This window comes from Pipistrellus kuhlii, unplaced genomic scaffold (genome assembly GCF_014108245.1).
Source record: "Pipistrellus kuhlii isolate mPipKuh1 unplaced genomic scaffold, mPipKuh1.p scaffold_m20_p_2, whole genome shotgun sequence".
Classification (NCBI taxonomy): domain Eukaryota; kingdom Metazoa; phylum Chordata; class Mammalia; order Chiroptera; family Vespertilionidae; genus Pipistrellus; species Pipistrellus kuhlii.
Genome location: NW_023425515.1, coordinates 185,615,693 through 185,630,229, shown reverse-complemented (window position 1 = coordinate 185,630,229; position 14,537 = coordinate 185,615,693). Strand labels below are relative to the sequence as shown.

Genomic DNA, 14,537 nt, shown 5'->3' with positions numbered 1-14,537 from the left:
CTCCGGGAGGGAGGGGTCGAGAAGTGCTTGGGGGGGGGGGGGGGCCTTTTCTCCTGGCTCCAGAAAAGTCCACACCCCACGTCCTGCTGAGCCTGCCACGCCCCCCACCTGGGGGCGCCCTCGGGACAAAGGCCACACACGCTGGCGAAGTGAGGCAGGTGAGAAACAACGCGAGGCCAGTGCTGCGTCCCAGTTTCTTTTATTTATTTTTTTGTTCTTTTTTTACTTTTTTTTTTTTTTTAAGTATGGAAGCTCAAGTATAAGATGTAGATTTTTTTTTTAAGCTTTACAAAAAAAAACAAAAACAAAATAAAACAAAAAACTCCTTTTGCATTCCATAAAAATTGACAGAAAAGCACCTGGCCAGAAGAGCAGACGTTCGCAGGCCCCCGAGCCCCGTAACGTGGTCTCTGGGGCCAGGGGCCAGGCGTGCGGGACAGTGCTGAGGGCCGCCTCTCCTTCCCCCCAGAGCTGTCCCCTCTCCCCATCCCAACCCCAAGCAACTCCCAAACACACGTGGAATCAGATTTCCAGTTTTTCTTCTTTCACACACCACAGTTATTTCATAAAATTTTTTTGTTTTACATTTTTTACACCAATGTAACAAAAAGGTGGGAAGGAAGGGGAGGCAGACAGACAGTATATTTTATGCCTATAAATGGGGGGGTGGAGCCTGGGCAAACAAAACACGCATGGTCTCTATGGAAACACCGAGTTCTGATAGCAAAACGTGGTGGGAAGCAGGCTGTGGAGACGGAGAGGGTAGTTGCGGCTTTATTCTCAGGGCGTGATGGCGTTGTGCAGGTCGGTGACGCAGGTGTTGTGTGACCTGCCGGGGAGGAAAGGGACAGGGAAGGGAGCAGAAAACGAGTTTTCTAAGAAAGGAATCTAACGAGTGCATGGCATGTCCGGTTAGCGTGAAGCAGAGGTTTAACATTGCTGCTTTCTCTTCAAAGCCTCCACCAGGTCGTTCTTAAGAGCTTCTTGTTTTGATTTGTCTGCAAAAGTCTGCACAGACCTGCCAGGGAGGAAAAGAATTGTGATTAGCAGGCTTCGCAGGAAGAGGGGTGGTGAGGGGCTGGTCACTGGGCAGCACTGGGCCCCTCTAGTGAGAGCAGCGCCAGCGAATGTGGAGGGAGCAGAGGCCGAGGCCACACCCTCAGCACCGCGCCGGCCCCTCGGAGGCCCAGGGCCCGTCCTGGACAGATGCTCCGCTCTGCACCGGGCTGGGGGACTCGGCCACAGCTCCAGGACCCTGGTCCACTCCTCTGGACCCGAGGACCTCGTTACAAAGCTTCCCCCTCATGGCACCCGGCCCCGCAGGAGGCTCAATGCTGCCCCATGAGTAGAGGGCACCCCCCCTTAGCTAGGGTTTAAGAACCAGCCCTGGACGTCTGAGCACACTGGGTTCACGGCCAGGGCAGAACTCAAAGGACGAGTGCTCTCAGGCTTTTGCTACGAGGCTCCATCAGCTTTAACTTGGCCAAGAAAAGCCCTCTCCCGGCATTTTGAGAGGCAGCAGGAAACTGAGGTAAGGCCCGGGGTCCCTGCTGTCAGGGCCTGGTTTGTGGGAAATGAGTGCATCCATGCACAGCAGGCACACTGCTCGACAGAGCTAGCAAGTAGGCTCACGGAGGCTGTACGACTCACAAAGCGCTTTCACACACTTCTCCTAACGCTCACAGCGTCCAGGAGGCACTGTTATTTCCGATTTACAGGTAAGGAAACGGAGGCTCCGAAAATGCCCCTGGCAACGCTCCGAATGATCACTGTCAGCTTTACCCACCGTTCTGGTTAACTGAGAACTTGTTAGTAGTTTTACTGACGCCCTTCGAACAGTTCTCAAGCAGCAGGGAAAGGTGAGGCTGCCTCTCAGGACCGCTGCGGACCGTGCTCCACGGGAGGAGCGGGAGAAAGGATCGAAATACCCCAAATGCCGGAAACGGGTGCAGTGCGATGAGTGGGGCCAGGAGAACAGCACCCGAGGTGAATGCTGGCTACCCAATCCTGGAAGGTCCCGGCAGGACCCTCAGAATGTGAGGGTGCAACGCAATAGGCAAGGTTTTAAAGCATCGGCATACAACTGAAAAGCGCCCGTGAGAAATGCCGACTTTGGGTTGATGCTGCTGAAATAACTGATTTCTGATCGTCTGGACGCCCTGGCTCTGCGCTGACAGAGGAGGGTCAGCACCAGCCACGTGGCCCTCGGGCTCCAATGTAGCCAGTCCGCCAGGGGCTCCCAGAGAGGCTCCCACGGAGGTTAACGTGACCAGCGGGAGGATGGGTGGGCGAAGCAGGCGCTCACATGGTCCTTGGCCTGGAAGGACGGCCTCGGCTCTGCAGACGGTCCCAGCATGCGGCTGCCGGCTCTTCGGGGAAGAGCCGCCGAGCACACCAGCACCCACCCCACAAAGGAGGGAGTTGCCGTTAGAACCAGAGTTAGAGTCAGTGAGCGACGGGTTAGGCTTGGGGCAGCTGGAGGATAAAGAACAGGCCGTTCATTCAGGGGACAGAGCCGGGAAGGTTATCGCCAAGCAACTCAAACCAATGCCCAGGGGGAGCACTAACTCAGTGTGGGAAGGAGGACCTGTCCGGACAGACGGTGGGTACCAGGCTGCCCAGCTGCAGAGGGCTTCCATGCTGGAGAGGCTTCAGTGGGCAGCCACTGGATGCCAAGGCAGGGGCCCAGATAACCCTAAAAGCGGAGGGGGTGGGGTGGGGGGAGTACACTATCATGAGACACCTTAAAAAGGGGCTTCTCACATGTGGTGGGAACAGGATGGTCCCAGCATGAGGCAGGAGGCTGACAGATGCCTTGGGCCTGGAGCTGGGGCACACAGCCCAGACCAATGCGCTCCAGGCCCACAGATGAGAGCGGCTCCGCCTGGTTATGTAAGTGTCCCCCTCCACCCACCCTGGAGACCCCACAGAGCCACTTCTGGGTTGGGCTTTAGTGTCCGGTCCCCAGCCTGGGGCTGAGCCCCTAGGCCAGGCACTTCGCCCTGCCTGGCTGGGTTTTCAAACATGTGATGTGAAAACCAGTGTCCCTCATCCTCTCGGGGGATGCTGCTTTCCTATTTCTCACAAGCTCAAGTCACGGTTCTCGGCCATTATCAACAAGCAAGACTGTTTTCCTCCCCGTCAGCGCAGGGCGTGTCAGAGGGCAGCTGCAGCTCGTTAGGGGTGGGAGGTGACGCTGGTCCTCACACTCACAGCAATAACCCCCTTTCCCATCAGCCAGCCCCAAGGATCCTTGGTGGGAAATTGGGGTGACTGGGCTGCACGTGGGCGAACAGAAGGCAGGACAGGACACGGACCCTGGCCCTGCGGCCACCGAAGCCGCACAGTCCTGAGACTTCTGCTGGACTGGACTTTACAGGAGCCAAAGCCAAACCGTCTGCCCACACCAACCCCTGCCCCGAGTGCCACACACACACCGCACACACGATACGGGTCCATGTTATGTGGCTGAATCTACATGTTAATTGGATTAAGGTGGCGGGCCGTGAGCGGACACGGGGTTAGTGGTGGTTTGAGTGATGCGCGGCAGCCGGACCGTGGGCCGGCAGGTTGGTGAGTCCTGTTTAGTGGAGGGAGCTCGCCCTCTCAGGCAGGGTACCTGGATCAGCCTAGTTATCAGGCTGGATGTGGATCTGCCGCTGGGTCAGCACCTGGGAAAGCTCCCTCTGCAACTGCTGAAACTTGGGGTTGTCAGGGATAACGTCAACAGATCTACAGAGAGTATTCAGAGGTGAACGCAGGAGCGAGGACAGCACGGGCCCAGGAGCACGTGAGCGGGGGCAGTGGAGAGAGGAGGGAGGTACAGGGGACACAGAGGCGGAAGAAAGGGGCCCGTCACCAAGGCCACGCTGCTCTGGGCTGGGGTGTGGAGGTCAGAGGCTCAGCAGCTACAGGAAAGCAATGTTGCCTGAAGGGGAGAGGGGGAATGAAACCCAACAGGGGCCAGACCACGTTCCCCACAGGCAGGATGGAAATGGGGGCAATGAGGGTCCAAAGGGGAATCCTCACTATTGAGAAACTGTACGAGTAGAAAACTAGAAATCCTTTCCGCTCGGTGAATTCACAAGCCAGGGCAGCCCCCTGAGCTGCTTCCGCCTCTCCTGGCCCCGAAGGTGAGAGCGGCACCCGGAACGGGGATTAGCAGGCTGCGAGCCAAGGAGCAGCGAGAGCCCTCGGACTCAGTGCCGTGCTGGCTGCAGAGCAGACGCCTCTCCTCCCCCCAGCCCCGTCGCCCTGACTGGGAGGGTCTCCGAGAGGAGTGGCTCGTCCACGGTCGCACAGCTCTGCAGAGCATGCTCCGATACTGGCCTCCTGACACCATGGCCTCCACTGCCCCACCGGCTCTGGCCTCCTGCTCTGCCACGATGGACCTTGGGGACCCAGAGAGCCTGCCAGCCTTCACTTGGCCGACACTGGACACTGCAGAACAGAGGGCCTGGGATGGGTGGAGGGCCGCTCTGGACGCCGGCCACAGCCAAGGAGCCCTGCAGAGGACGTCAGAGTGGCCGGGGTCCTCTCCAGAAAGCAGCAGGTGAAGGGGCCCTTTCTGCCCACCGGAAACCCGGCCAAACAGAGGCCTGGCAGCCCGGCGGGCACCCTGCCATGTCTCTTAGAGTCTGGTATGGAGGTCCCCTCAGACCCAGAGCCAAAGGGCTGGGCATTCTTTAGATGAGCTGACCCCAGGGGGCCAAGAGGAGGCAGACTTCAGGGATGCGGGCATCGGTGGCTGCTAAGGGGAACGTCCCCCAAGTGACAAGTGTGGCGGTAGGAACCAGCATGTATTGAGAATGCAAACAGGTACACGGTGCTTTCCTGTTCAAAGTCTGCACATCAGTCCTAGAAGGTGGATACTTTACTCCAGTTTACAAACGAGGAAACTGAGGCTCAAGGGCATATAACTGTTAAGCAACAGACCTAGGATTCAAATCTATCTTTTTGGTTTCCAAAGCTTGTACTTTTTGGGTACATTACCTCAGCCCGTTGACGATGTCCTTTGTTTTTCCAAAGTAAATCTCATTCAGCGTACTTCTGATTTTATTTTCCATGTCCTGGGGAGGGAGGTCAGTCAGCAAACAGCTGGGAGTCCTGAGGTCCCCACCCTCCCACCAGCTCACCACTGCAGTCCCCGCTGTGACCACAGGGGGGAGGCGCACGACTGCGCAGATGCCTGGTGAGCGAGCCCTAGCAGCCAAGACCCCCACTTACCACTTGTGCTCTGTGCCCTTTCCTGTCCACAGGCACACAGGAAGCCAATATCCAGGTACTGGTGGCCAACACTGGCCATTACTGGGAGTAAACCACACCACCACCCCCTCCTTCCAACAGCGTGGTGAAGGGAAGCCAGTGGCAACTGAAGTCCCTCTGGTCCCCACTGGGACCCAGAGACCTGCTTCCTTGTCAGGTCTCCGCTCACTGGGGGGCAGGCTTAAGGCTTCCTGAACAGACCCTCCTGGGAATGTTTTGAGGGAGGGTGGAGGGATGCCCTAGGAGCTGTGCCCTGCTTGCACCTAGATCACAGGCTCAGAAAACTCAAGGCCTGGGCAAATCATGAGAAGCGCAATATTGGCTGCAATGGAACGGGAAGAAAGAAGCAAGGCCGAAGGCCAGCAAGCCGGCAAACAGGCTCCAGGGACAAACGTCAGATGCTGTGGAAGTGAGCCAGAGCCCAGAAGGACCACTCACCTCTACCAGGCGCCCAATGTTGGCTATGTGTGGCGAGGAGTCGCTCACAGTTTCATCTTTCTCCATCTGCAAAAGACAAGACATTCCTCCACGTTAGAGAGAGCCAGGTGCTCTCTGGGAATGGCCACCTCAGCCCCTCCACAGCACGGCCCTCCGCAGTTTGCAAAGAACTTGTTATTCCTGCTGGCAGCTCTGGAGCCGCTGAAGGTGGTGCGAGGCCGCCTCCCCAGTGGGGACCCAAGCACGAGGTGAGCTAAGTTTCATGTCACAAACGGCCCAGCCAGCAAAAGCCCAGCGTCCACATTCCTAGGGAGAGTTGTGATCCGCCCTTGAAGGAACAGTCACCCCATCAAACCCCCAGCAGGGAGGGCAAGGGTGACACCCCACCAGCCACTGGCTTATCGGGGCCCAGAGAAGGTGCGCTCAGGCACAGACAGGCACAGCACAGGCTACCCGTCCGCAGGCTGGGGGCCCAACCACCGTGCTCCTGTGATGGCAGTCACAGAGGGAGAGCTGACAGTCCTGGGCAACAGGAGGCACTTAGGCTCTGAGCAATAAGTGACCTGCCCAATGTCACAGAAGTCGCAAGGGCAGAGCCCGGTCCAACCCTTTCTTTCTGCTCTGGGAAGCTGAGTGATATGGGGAATATGAGCAAGAGACTCTGGACCCAAGTTCCTAGGGTCTATCTAAGAACAACGCGGATGGAGTTTTGGAGGAGGTGGGACCCAGCGACTCAAGTCTCAGCCACAGAAGGAAAGGAGGCAGGGAGGGGAAAAGGAATGGAGGGTTCTTGAGGAACTGTGCATTTCTTCCTTGTTTAAAGGCTTATTTCCTCCGAAAGATTATAAATTCCTTACGCAGTGCTTAGGGTGCCTAGCAGACTGCAAACACACCAATGCTCACCGTTACTACAATGAAAATAAGAACACACAGCTACCACTACCACAGCTGATATGAAACATGGAAGCTGAGACAGGTAACCAAGACACAGGAAAAACATGAGAACAGTATCAGGAAGGCTAGAGCTCAAAATGAACTCAGATCAGCAAAAAAGCAAAGAAAAGGCAAAGAAGCTCACTATTTCAGAACCAGAAGAGCAGGGCAGACCTCGGAGTGGTGGACGTGCTCAGAGGTTGGCGGCCTCTGAGGCTTCTCACCTCGTCTCCTTTTCTCCCAGGCCAGCCCAGTCTGATCTTGGAGCGTCATAGTGCACTTAAAGGTGCCAGGACACTGGAGGGGGCAGAGGCCAAACCCTCTCATGAAGGAAGGAAGATTAGAGCTGGGAAGGAAACACTGGTTTGACATTGACCCAGACCATTTCTGATGAGACTGTTAAAGATCAGATGATGGCACACCTAAAATCAGCTATCTCTAGGACCCAGCAGGGAAGCGCTACGATCCCTGGGGGCCTCAGATTGCCTGCACAGCTGGGAGGCTGGGCTGGAAGAACAGAGAAGTCCTCTAATAAGACTGAGGCAGGTTCCCATCGAGTATCTGCGGCCGAGGTCGAGGTGGGACTAGACGATGGCCGCTCAGATGGAGCTTCTGCCAACGGGGCAGACACCATGTTCCCAGGGATGATTCCACCTGGCCCTGGGCCAACCTGTTTGTCCAAGACTTAAAGAAGGCACAGCCTATCAATGGCACCAGGGGTCAGATGATCAAAGGGCCACTATAGGACCCAAAAACATGGGTCAGTTCCTGAACACAGCAGCTCCCAAGCACAGCGAGCTTCCCGGTGGCAGCCACCTTTTCCATTTCGTCTTCACAAAAACCCATTTTAAACCCAAGGATATTGAGGCTTACAGATGTCGAGATCTGCCCAGACTCTGACGACTTTGTTCTTCCTGCCTCAGTAGGCTGATCACATGTACCTGGATGAAGGCCAACCAGATACTTCGGCTCGAACATTAATCTCACTGATTACAAAGTGGGGTTGTCCTGTGAAGGGACTCGTGGATTTTGGGGTTATTTCAAGCTTGACAAGACTGTGATGTGGCCGCTGCGACAGTGGCCGTGCAGCTTTAGGCTTCTAAGTGAAACTATCACTGGTGCACAGGTCAGAGCGGCTGCTGTGACTCGCTCAGGAAGGCAAAGGTCCCTTAGCTGTGGCCTGGCCCAGCCACATCTGCTGGGCTTTAACCCTTTGTACACCATAAGCGTCTAGAGATGCAAGCGGCAGACCTTTGAATTAAATTCAAAATATTGTGGTGTGTGGGAATGGTTTCCGTTTTGGACACGTGGCAGTTAACTGGTTAAGAGAGCCATGTAGCCCTGGCCAGTTTTGCTCAGTGAACAGAGCACAGGCCTGCAGACTGAGGGATCCTGGGTTCAATTCCAGTCAGGGGCACATGACCGTGTTATGGGCTTGATCCCCAGTAGAGGGTGTGCAGGAGGCAGCAAATCACTGATTCTCTCTCTTCACTGATGTTTCTCTTTCTCCCTCTTCCTTCTTCTCTGAAATCAATGAAAAGGATATGAGAGAGAGAGAGAGAGAGAGAGAGCGCACGCACGAGCGCCATGTACAAGTTGGAGTTTACCTGCTTAAAAGGTTTAAATACCTTGAAGCCAAGAAATGAGAAAGAATTGGGGATATTTCAAGCCAGGAAGAACTTGGAGGATCCTAGCAATGGACGGGGGGGGGGGGGGGGGGGGGTTGGAGATCCAATCCAAGTCACTGCCAAGTGCAGCGAGGGAACATCATGGGATGACAGGGCTGTCTGTCACAGATGGCAGCACCTGCTCACAGGTCACTGGAGTGCGGGGGAGAAACGGGGTGTCTTGTCATAGATGCTATAAGGGTAGTCCCAGTCTAGAACCCATGGCCTTGCAAGGCTCTTCAGAAGATATGAGACAATCTTTGCAGAGCAAAGATGCCTTTCTGGCAAGACTGTTTTGGTGAGAACTGGTCAACTGGAAAAGAGGAAGGGAGTGCTAGAACAGCCGGCCTCTGTCCCCTAGCACGGGGCTCGGAACTGTCCCAGGCTCTCTGGCCAATGATCTTGGGGCATCTCGATCCTCACAAAACAGAAGTGAGAGAGAGAGAGCCCATGACCTTAAAAGTGTTAGCTAATCCCACCATCGCTGGTTTAATAAATTCCCCATCTGGCAGAGCCTCGGTGTCTGCAGGAACATCATCTGCCCTCAGCCAAACCCTGACGCCCTGAATGGGAGTCGGGAGCACACGCCGGAGCAGGGACAGAGTTCTGTCTACCTTTCATTCAGTCTACCCACTTTTTTTTCTTTTACTTTTTTTTATTAAATTATTATCTGTGTGCATATTTTAACATTGCCCCCCCCCCCGTCTACCCACTTTTAAAATGGGTTTTTGGATGCCAACACCCTGGGACTGTGTGTCCTCTCCCCGACATGGAAATGGTTCCAAGGGCTGCTCAGAGAGGGTGTGGCCCAAATGGATTCCCTCCTTTCACAAATTAGCATCTCTCTCCCTCCCCAGCTCCACGCAGAGGGCAGGCTCCTCATGGAGAGTCCCATGTAAGGAGCACCAAGAGTACAAAGTGAGGCAAGGACTGCTGGCCAAGGGCTATGGGCCATCAGGGTCAGTAAAGCCACATGACCAATCAAACCTCCTGGAGAGGAAAGTAGCCATTGGACTCCCAAAGGTACAGCAGGTGGGAGGCTTGGGAGGGAAAGGAAGATGAGCAGGTCCGGACCCAACAGGAGCAGACTGACTCCCAAACTGTGGCCAGAAATTGAGCCCAAGGAAAAGGCCCGACTCCCTCAACACCTGGTCAGGATCGGCTTTCTGGCAATGCTGACCCACCGAAAATAGAACTATTTGTGTGATGCATATATTATTACATCCTTAGGAAAGTGGCTGCCAGAAGAAAACATTTTTATGTGCTGTGGTCGCACAGATGTTCCGAGAGGCGATTCCAACCGAGTCTGAAGTCAGAGGCCAGACTTGCCCTAGGAAGGCCCTCTCCTCTCCGTGGCTTGGACACGGAAGGACACAGGCCAGGCCTGGAAAGCAGGCTGTGCGTCTCTGCTGCCCCGTGGCAATTTTCAGTGAGTACAACCTGAAGGGGGAGGCCCTGAAGGAAGTCAGTCTCACCAGGTCCACAGCTCATCCAGAGGTCCAAGGGGTGAGGGCCGTGGCCTGTCTAGGGCGCACACTAAAAGAGCTAATACATGTACCATGCCCAGAACGGGGCCTGGCAGAATGGCAGCTTCATTCCCAGGCCTGCCTGGTCCTGGCTCCGAGGCCGTAGCCAGCGGTGTCGCTCTGGTTCCTGAGCTGTGCCGGGTAAGAGTGGGCTGCAGGCCAGCACTGAACATGTTGTCAACCAGAAGACAGCGGCCAGCCTCTCAAGGAAGGATCAGTCTGCCTGGTTCCGGACAATTTTAATTGAGCCTAACACTGTCCGTTCTGGAAGATGGCGATGTCTCTGTTTGCAAGCTGTGTGGTAGTAGCAATAGTAGCTATTATTCCCTGACCATAAGCCATGTGTCAAAATGGTTTTGTATTTCTAATCTAAAACAACCTCCCAAACAGGCATTATTAGCTCTGTGGTGAAAATGCTGACTTTCAGAGAAGGGAAGTGGTCTGGCCCGGCCACATGGCTGGATCTGAACCAAGATCTGGATGGTTCTGAAACCTGTTCCTTCCATGAGAACGCACTGCTTACTTAACTCATCCACGTTCTGTATAAGAAAAATCAAAGCAAGTCACAATCCAGAGCTCGGTATTCCAGTGTCCATCCTGGCCTCCTCTGCCTCTTCCCCCCAAGCCCCTGGGTTCTCTGGTCCCTTCCTCTCCTGTCAGCCTTCACAGCCTCATGCCAGCTTCCTTCTCAACCAGGCGCTAGGTCACCCACCCAAGGTCATCCAACCAGCACCAAACCAGTCCTGGAGGTCACACTGCTGATGCAGCTCCACCTGAGCCCTGTGCCTCTCCTAGACCGAGTGCATGGGCTGAAGCTAGCTGTGCCTCCTGCAGGCAGCAAACGCCCCTGAAGTACCCTCGCCTAGCCTGGCCCCACTTTGTCCCCTACACCTGGAAGGAAGGCCACAAACTTCTTCCCCTGCTGAGGCAGTGCCTTGCCTAACTGCCAAGCATGAGCCAAGGGATGTCCCCGCGTGACACTCGGGCAGGTGCCTCTGCTGGAGATTTACCGCCTGAAGATACATCACGGGGTGCCTACTGCTGAGTAGGAAGAGCTCAGCTTGCAAACGACTGGCCTAACCTCCCCACTCAGCAAAACATTCCACCTTCCTTCCTAAATATTTAGAATCTGAAAAAAATATCAAACGAACATCTGCAGGGACTGTCTGAGATCGGAAACGTTGCATCTTTCCAGAGATTTATGGTCTTGCCTCTTTCCCACATCTCCAGCTGTCACGCCAAGTGACCTCTTAGTACAACTTCCTTTTCAGCAGGTCGGTACCTGGTGTGCAAGCCTTCCCAGTGGAGCCTAGGTGGCAGTCTGCCAGAGGGCACCTCCTGCCCTCCTCGCCTGGCAGGATGGCACCATCTGGCTGTGATGAGCTTCCCCAAGGACTGCTGCTCACTTTCCTGCCACAGCTGCAGGGATTTGCCAAACACTTTATCTGCCTCGCTTTCCAGCTGACATCCCTAAAAGACATCTTTTGTTGGGGGGGGGGGGGGGGGGGGGCGGGGCAGGGGCCCCAGAGTTGGGGAGACGAGTATGGAGGGAGCTCGGCCTGGGGTGCACTTGGTCTGAGCCTGCTGGGGTATGGCATGACCAGGTGTGAAATGCAGCTCAAGTACATGTTATTTTTTTTTTTTTAATGTTTTATTGGTTTTTTACAGAGAGGAAGAGAGAGAGAGATTGAGAGAAACATTGATGAGAGAGAAATATCAATCAGCTGCCTCCTGCACACTACCTATTTGGGATGTGCCCGCAACTAAGGTACATGCCCTTGCCTGGAATCGAACCTGGGACCCCTTCAGCCCGCAGGCCGACGCTCTATCCACTGAGCCAAACTGGTTAGGCCTCAAGTACATGTTATTGTTAAATTGACCAACAATTTAAAGAAAGCAAGTTGGTGAGAGCACTTTCCATCTCATTCACTGCACTCCCATAAGGCATCTGAACTGAGAAAGCAAGGACTGGGCAAGGCCTGCAATGCCCGGGGGAGCGGGGGATGCTGAAGAGAGCCGCACTGAGTCTATGCCACAGCCCTTCTCAAGACGGGGCATGGGAAGCAGGAGAGCGAGGGGGTGCTGGGCGCCATGCCCAGAGGAGGGAGACTCAGGCTGTGTTGCTACCAAAGCTCAGGTGCCGTGCGCTGCTGCTCAGTGGCCCCTCCGTCTCAGGGGTGGGTGTCTTTCCTGATTCACACGGGGTGAGAGTGAGTGTGTGGCTGCAATGAGGCCTCGTTTCCGGAGGAAAAGCCGAGGCCTGGGAAACTGCACAGAGGGCTTAATGGAGGGATTGGCGTGAGGAAAACTCCCCATCTGACCCCCATGGCCACATCCTGGGAGCACCGCGCCTCAAACACTCTACTCCAAGCTCTCCCGACCTTCCCTCCTTCTTTCTCTACTCCCCCTGCCTTTGCCCTCTATTTCTCACCTTGAGGCTGACATACTTCCTTCATTGACTCCTGGCCACAGGTTTGTCCCCTCCAGGCCCCCTGAAGCCGACCCCATCCAGGCCCTGGTCATCTCTCCTGGACAACCTGAAGAGCCTCCTCCTGCTGCTAACCACCCGTGTCAGCCAGCAGAACCATCTTTGGAAAACATAGATCACTCCTCACCTAAAAATTTAAAAACCCTCTCACTACCCCTGGTGATGACTGTGTCTCATCTGCTCAACTTACTTCCTACGGAGACTCCAATGGAGGAGGCACCCACAGGGCTGAGCACACTCCCAGGGAGCTCGGAGCCCTGCACGGCACCCCACAGCTCTGGCCCCACTCTCGGTGTCCGTTTCTGGGGCTGCCAACAGAATGCCACGGACACCCACAAAGTAGTGTCCTGTCTACACTGAGCAGACTGCTCAACCCATTTCTGCGAAAACCTTCACTTAGCAATCAACCGAAGGCCAAGCACAAAAGGAGCAAAAAAGGTAGTGTGGTAGAAAGTAGCCTATTTTTTTTTTTCTAGGCGGACAAAACTGGGTTCAATCCTGACTGCCTCCTACTAGATAAACCACCACATGGGAAAATCACTTAACAGCTTGAACCTCAGTCTCCTCACCTGTGAAATGAAAATGGTAATTACCTTGCTTACAGTCTTAACCAAGGAGGCAGCCCTTGCATAACTGTGCGTGTTCCCTCCTCATCACTGGAACCCCTTCATCTCCCATCCAAGGCAACCACGCCATTTCTCCAAGGCCCATCTGGGACACATGGCTAACCCGCAGCCCGCATTTCCCGTTTGCTCAGAAGCTGCGCATCATTAACTTATTCTCGTCTCTCTCGCTGCTTCCCTGCCCCTCCTTTTCGAGTTACTTACATTGGAAACCAGCCCCAGCTTTAATGCACCTCAGATGAGTTATGTGACCAGCCGTTAGGATGATGACAGAAGCATGAATTTCCTCATTAAAGCCCAAGAGCACAGGTAATCCAAACAAGGCCGTGGCCCGGACCGGTGTGCTGAGGACAGCCACTCATCAGGCTTGTGTTTGGCTTGGCAGGAGGCACTGCTCACGGCAAGCCGGAACCAGGCCCTGGCCATGGGCTGACAGCTCTGATTTAAGCTATTAGGAAGACTGAGGATTAAATATTTGTCCAGGTCACTGTAAACCGGGTGGAATTATAAACAGTTCAGAGCGGTAAGTGATGCAGGAAACAGTCTTCGGATACAAATTTAGCATTTTCCACCATTGCCCAGGTGGCAGGGTGTGGGACAGGCAGGCTGTGGTAGAGCTGGCTGCCTGGGGGTTCGGCCACCCCTCCCCAGCCAACGGTTCCTGGAAGACAGGGGCCCATTTCCCTGCAAAAGGATGGGCTCTGCTCCAGGGAGCACCAGCCTTGGTTCTGAGATGGCACACCGACAACCCTGCCCAGAGGCAGAGCAGGGGACCCCCAAGACCCCTTGTGGCTTCAGGCCCTGTGACACAACAGAGGCAGCGGAGGTTTTGCATGGAGGCTCCAATAAGCATCCCAGGCAGGCTGGCTGACAACACATTTGCCTTGCACTTGATTTTTCAAACACATGAAGATGCTTTTGAGACTAAAATACAAATTCACTTAAAGAGTTACTAAAAGTATCCTTTCTGGTATGTATGTTTTCTATCGATGGCTATTAAAGTATAATTATCTTATTGAAAGAAATTTATATATATACTAGAGGCCCGGTGCACAAAATTCATGCAGAGGTGTGTGTCTCTCAGCCCAATCTGCACCCTCTCCAATCTGGGACCCCTCAAGGGATATCTGATTGCCTGTTTAGGCCCAATCCTGATAGGACCAGGCCTAAACAGGCAGTCAATTATCCCTCTCACAATCCAGAACTGCTGGCTTCCAACTGCTCACCTGCCTGCCTGACTGCCCCTAACAACTTCTGCTGCCAGCCTGATCACCCCCTAACCACTCCCCTGCAGGCCTGGTTCCCCCCCACCCCTACCCCAAAACTGCTCTCCTTGCAGGCCTAGGTCCCCTGCAAGTGTCCTTCCCTGCAGGCCCAGTCACTCCCAACTTCCCTCCTCTGCTGTCGTGGTCACCCCTAACTGTGCTCCCTTGCAGGCCTGATCACTCCAACTGCCTTCTCCTGCTGGCCTGATCCCTTCCAACTGCCCTCCCTTGCTGGCCATCTTGTGGTGACCATTTGTGTCCATATGGGGACAGCCATCTTTGACCACATGGGAACAGCCATCTTGTGTGTTGGAGTGATGGTCAATTTGCAT

At 54.8% G+C, this 14,537-nt stretch overlaps 1 protein-coding gene across 5 annotated transcripts in view; it reads right to left on the bottom strand.

Annotated features, from left to right (window-relative positions):
• Positions 1–202: 202 nt before the first annotated feature.
• The window catches only part of CAPZB (capping actin protein of muscle Z-line subunit beta), a 116,747-nt gene continuing 102,412 nt past the window's right edge, over positions 203–14,537 (bottom strand). For 3 of the 5 annotated variants that reach the window (XM_036448625.2, XM_045585102.1, XM_036448622.2), the window contains exons 7-10: positions 5,704–5,769; positions 4,993–5,069; positions 3,620–3,732; positions 203–1,018 (exon numbers count right to left, since the gene is read on the bottom strand). In XM_036448625.2, the coding sequence (XP_036304518.1) occupies positions 3,630–3,732; positions 4,993–5,069; positions 5,704–5,769 (246 nt within the window). In that variant the 3' untranslated portion in view covers positions 203–1,018; positions 3,620–3,629. The remainder of the gene's footprint in view (positions 1,019–3,619; positions 3,733–4,992; positions 5,070–5,703; positions 5,770–14,537) is intronic. The other 2 variants (XM_036448626.2, XM_036448624.2) reach the window with 1 other exon arrangement.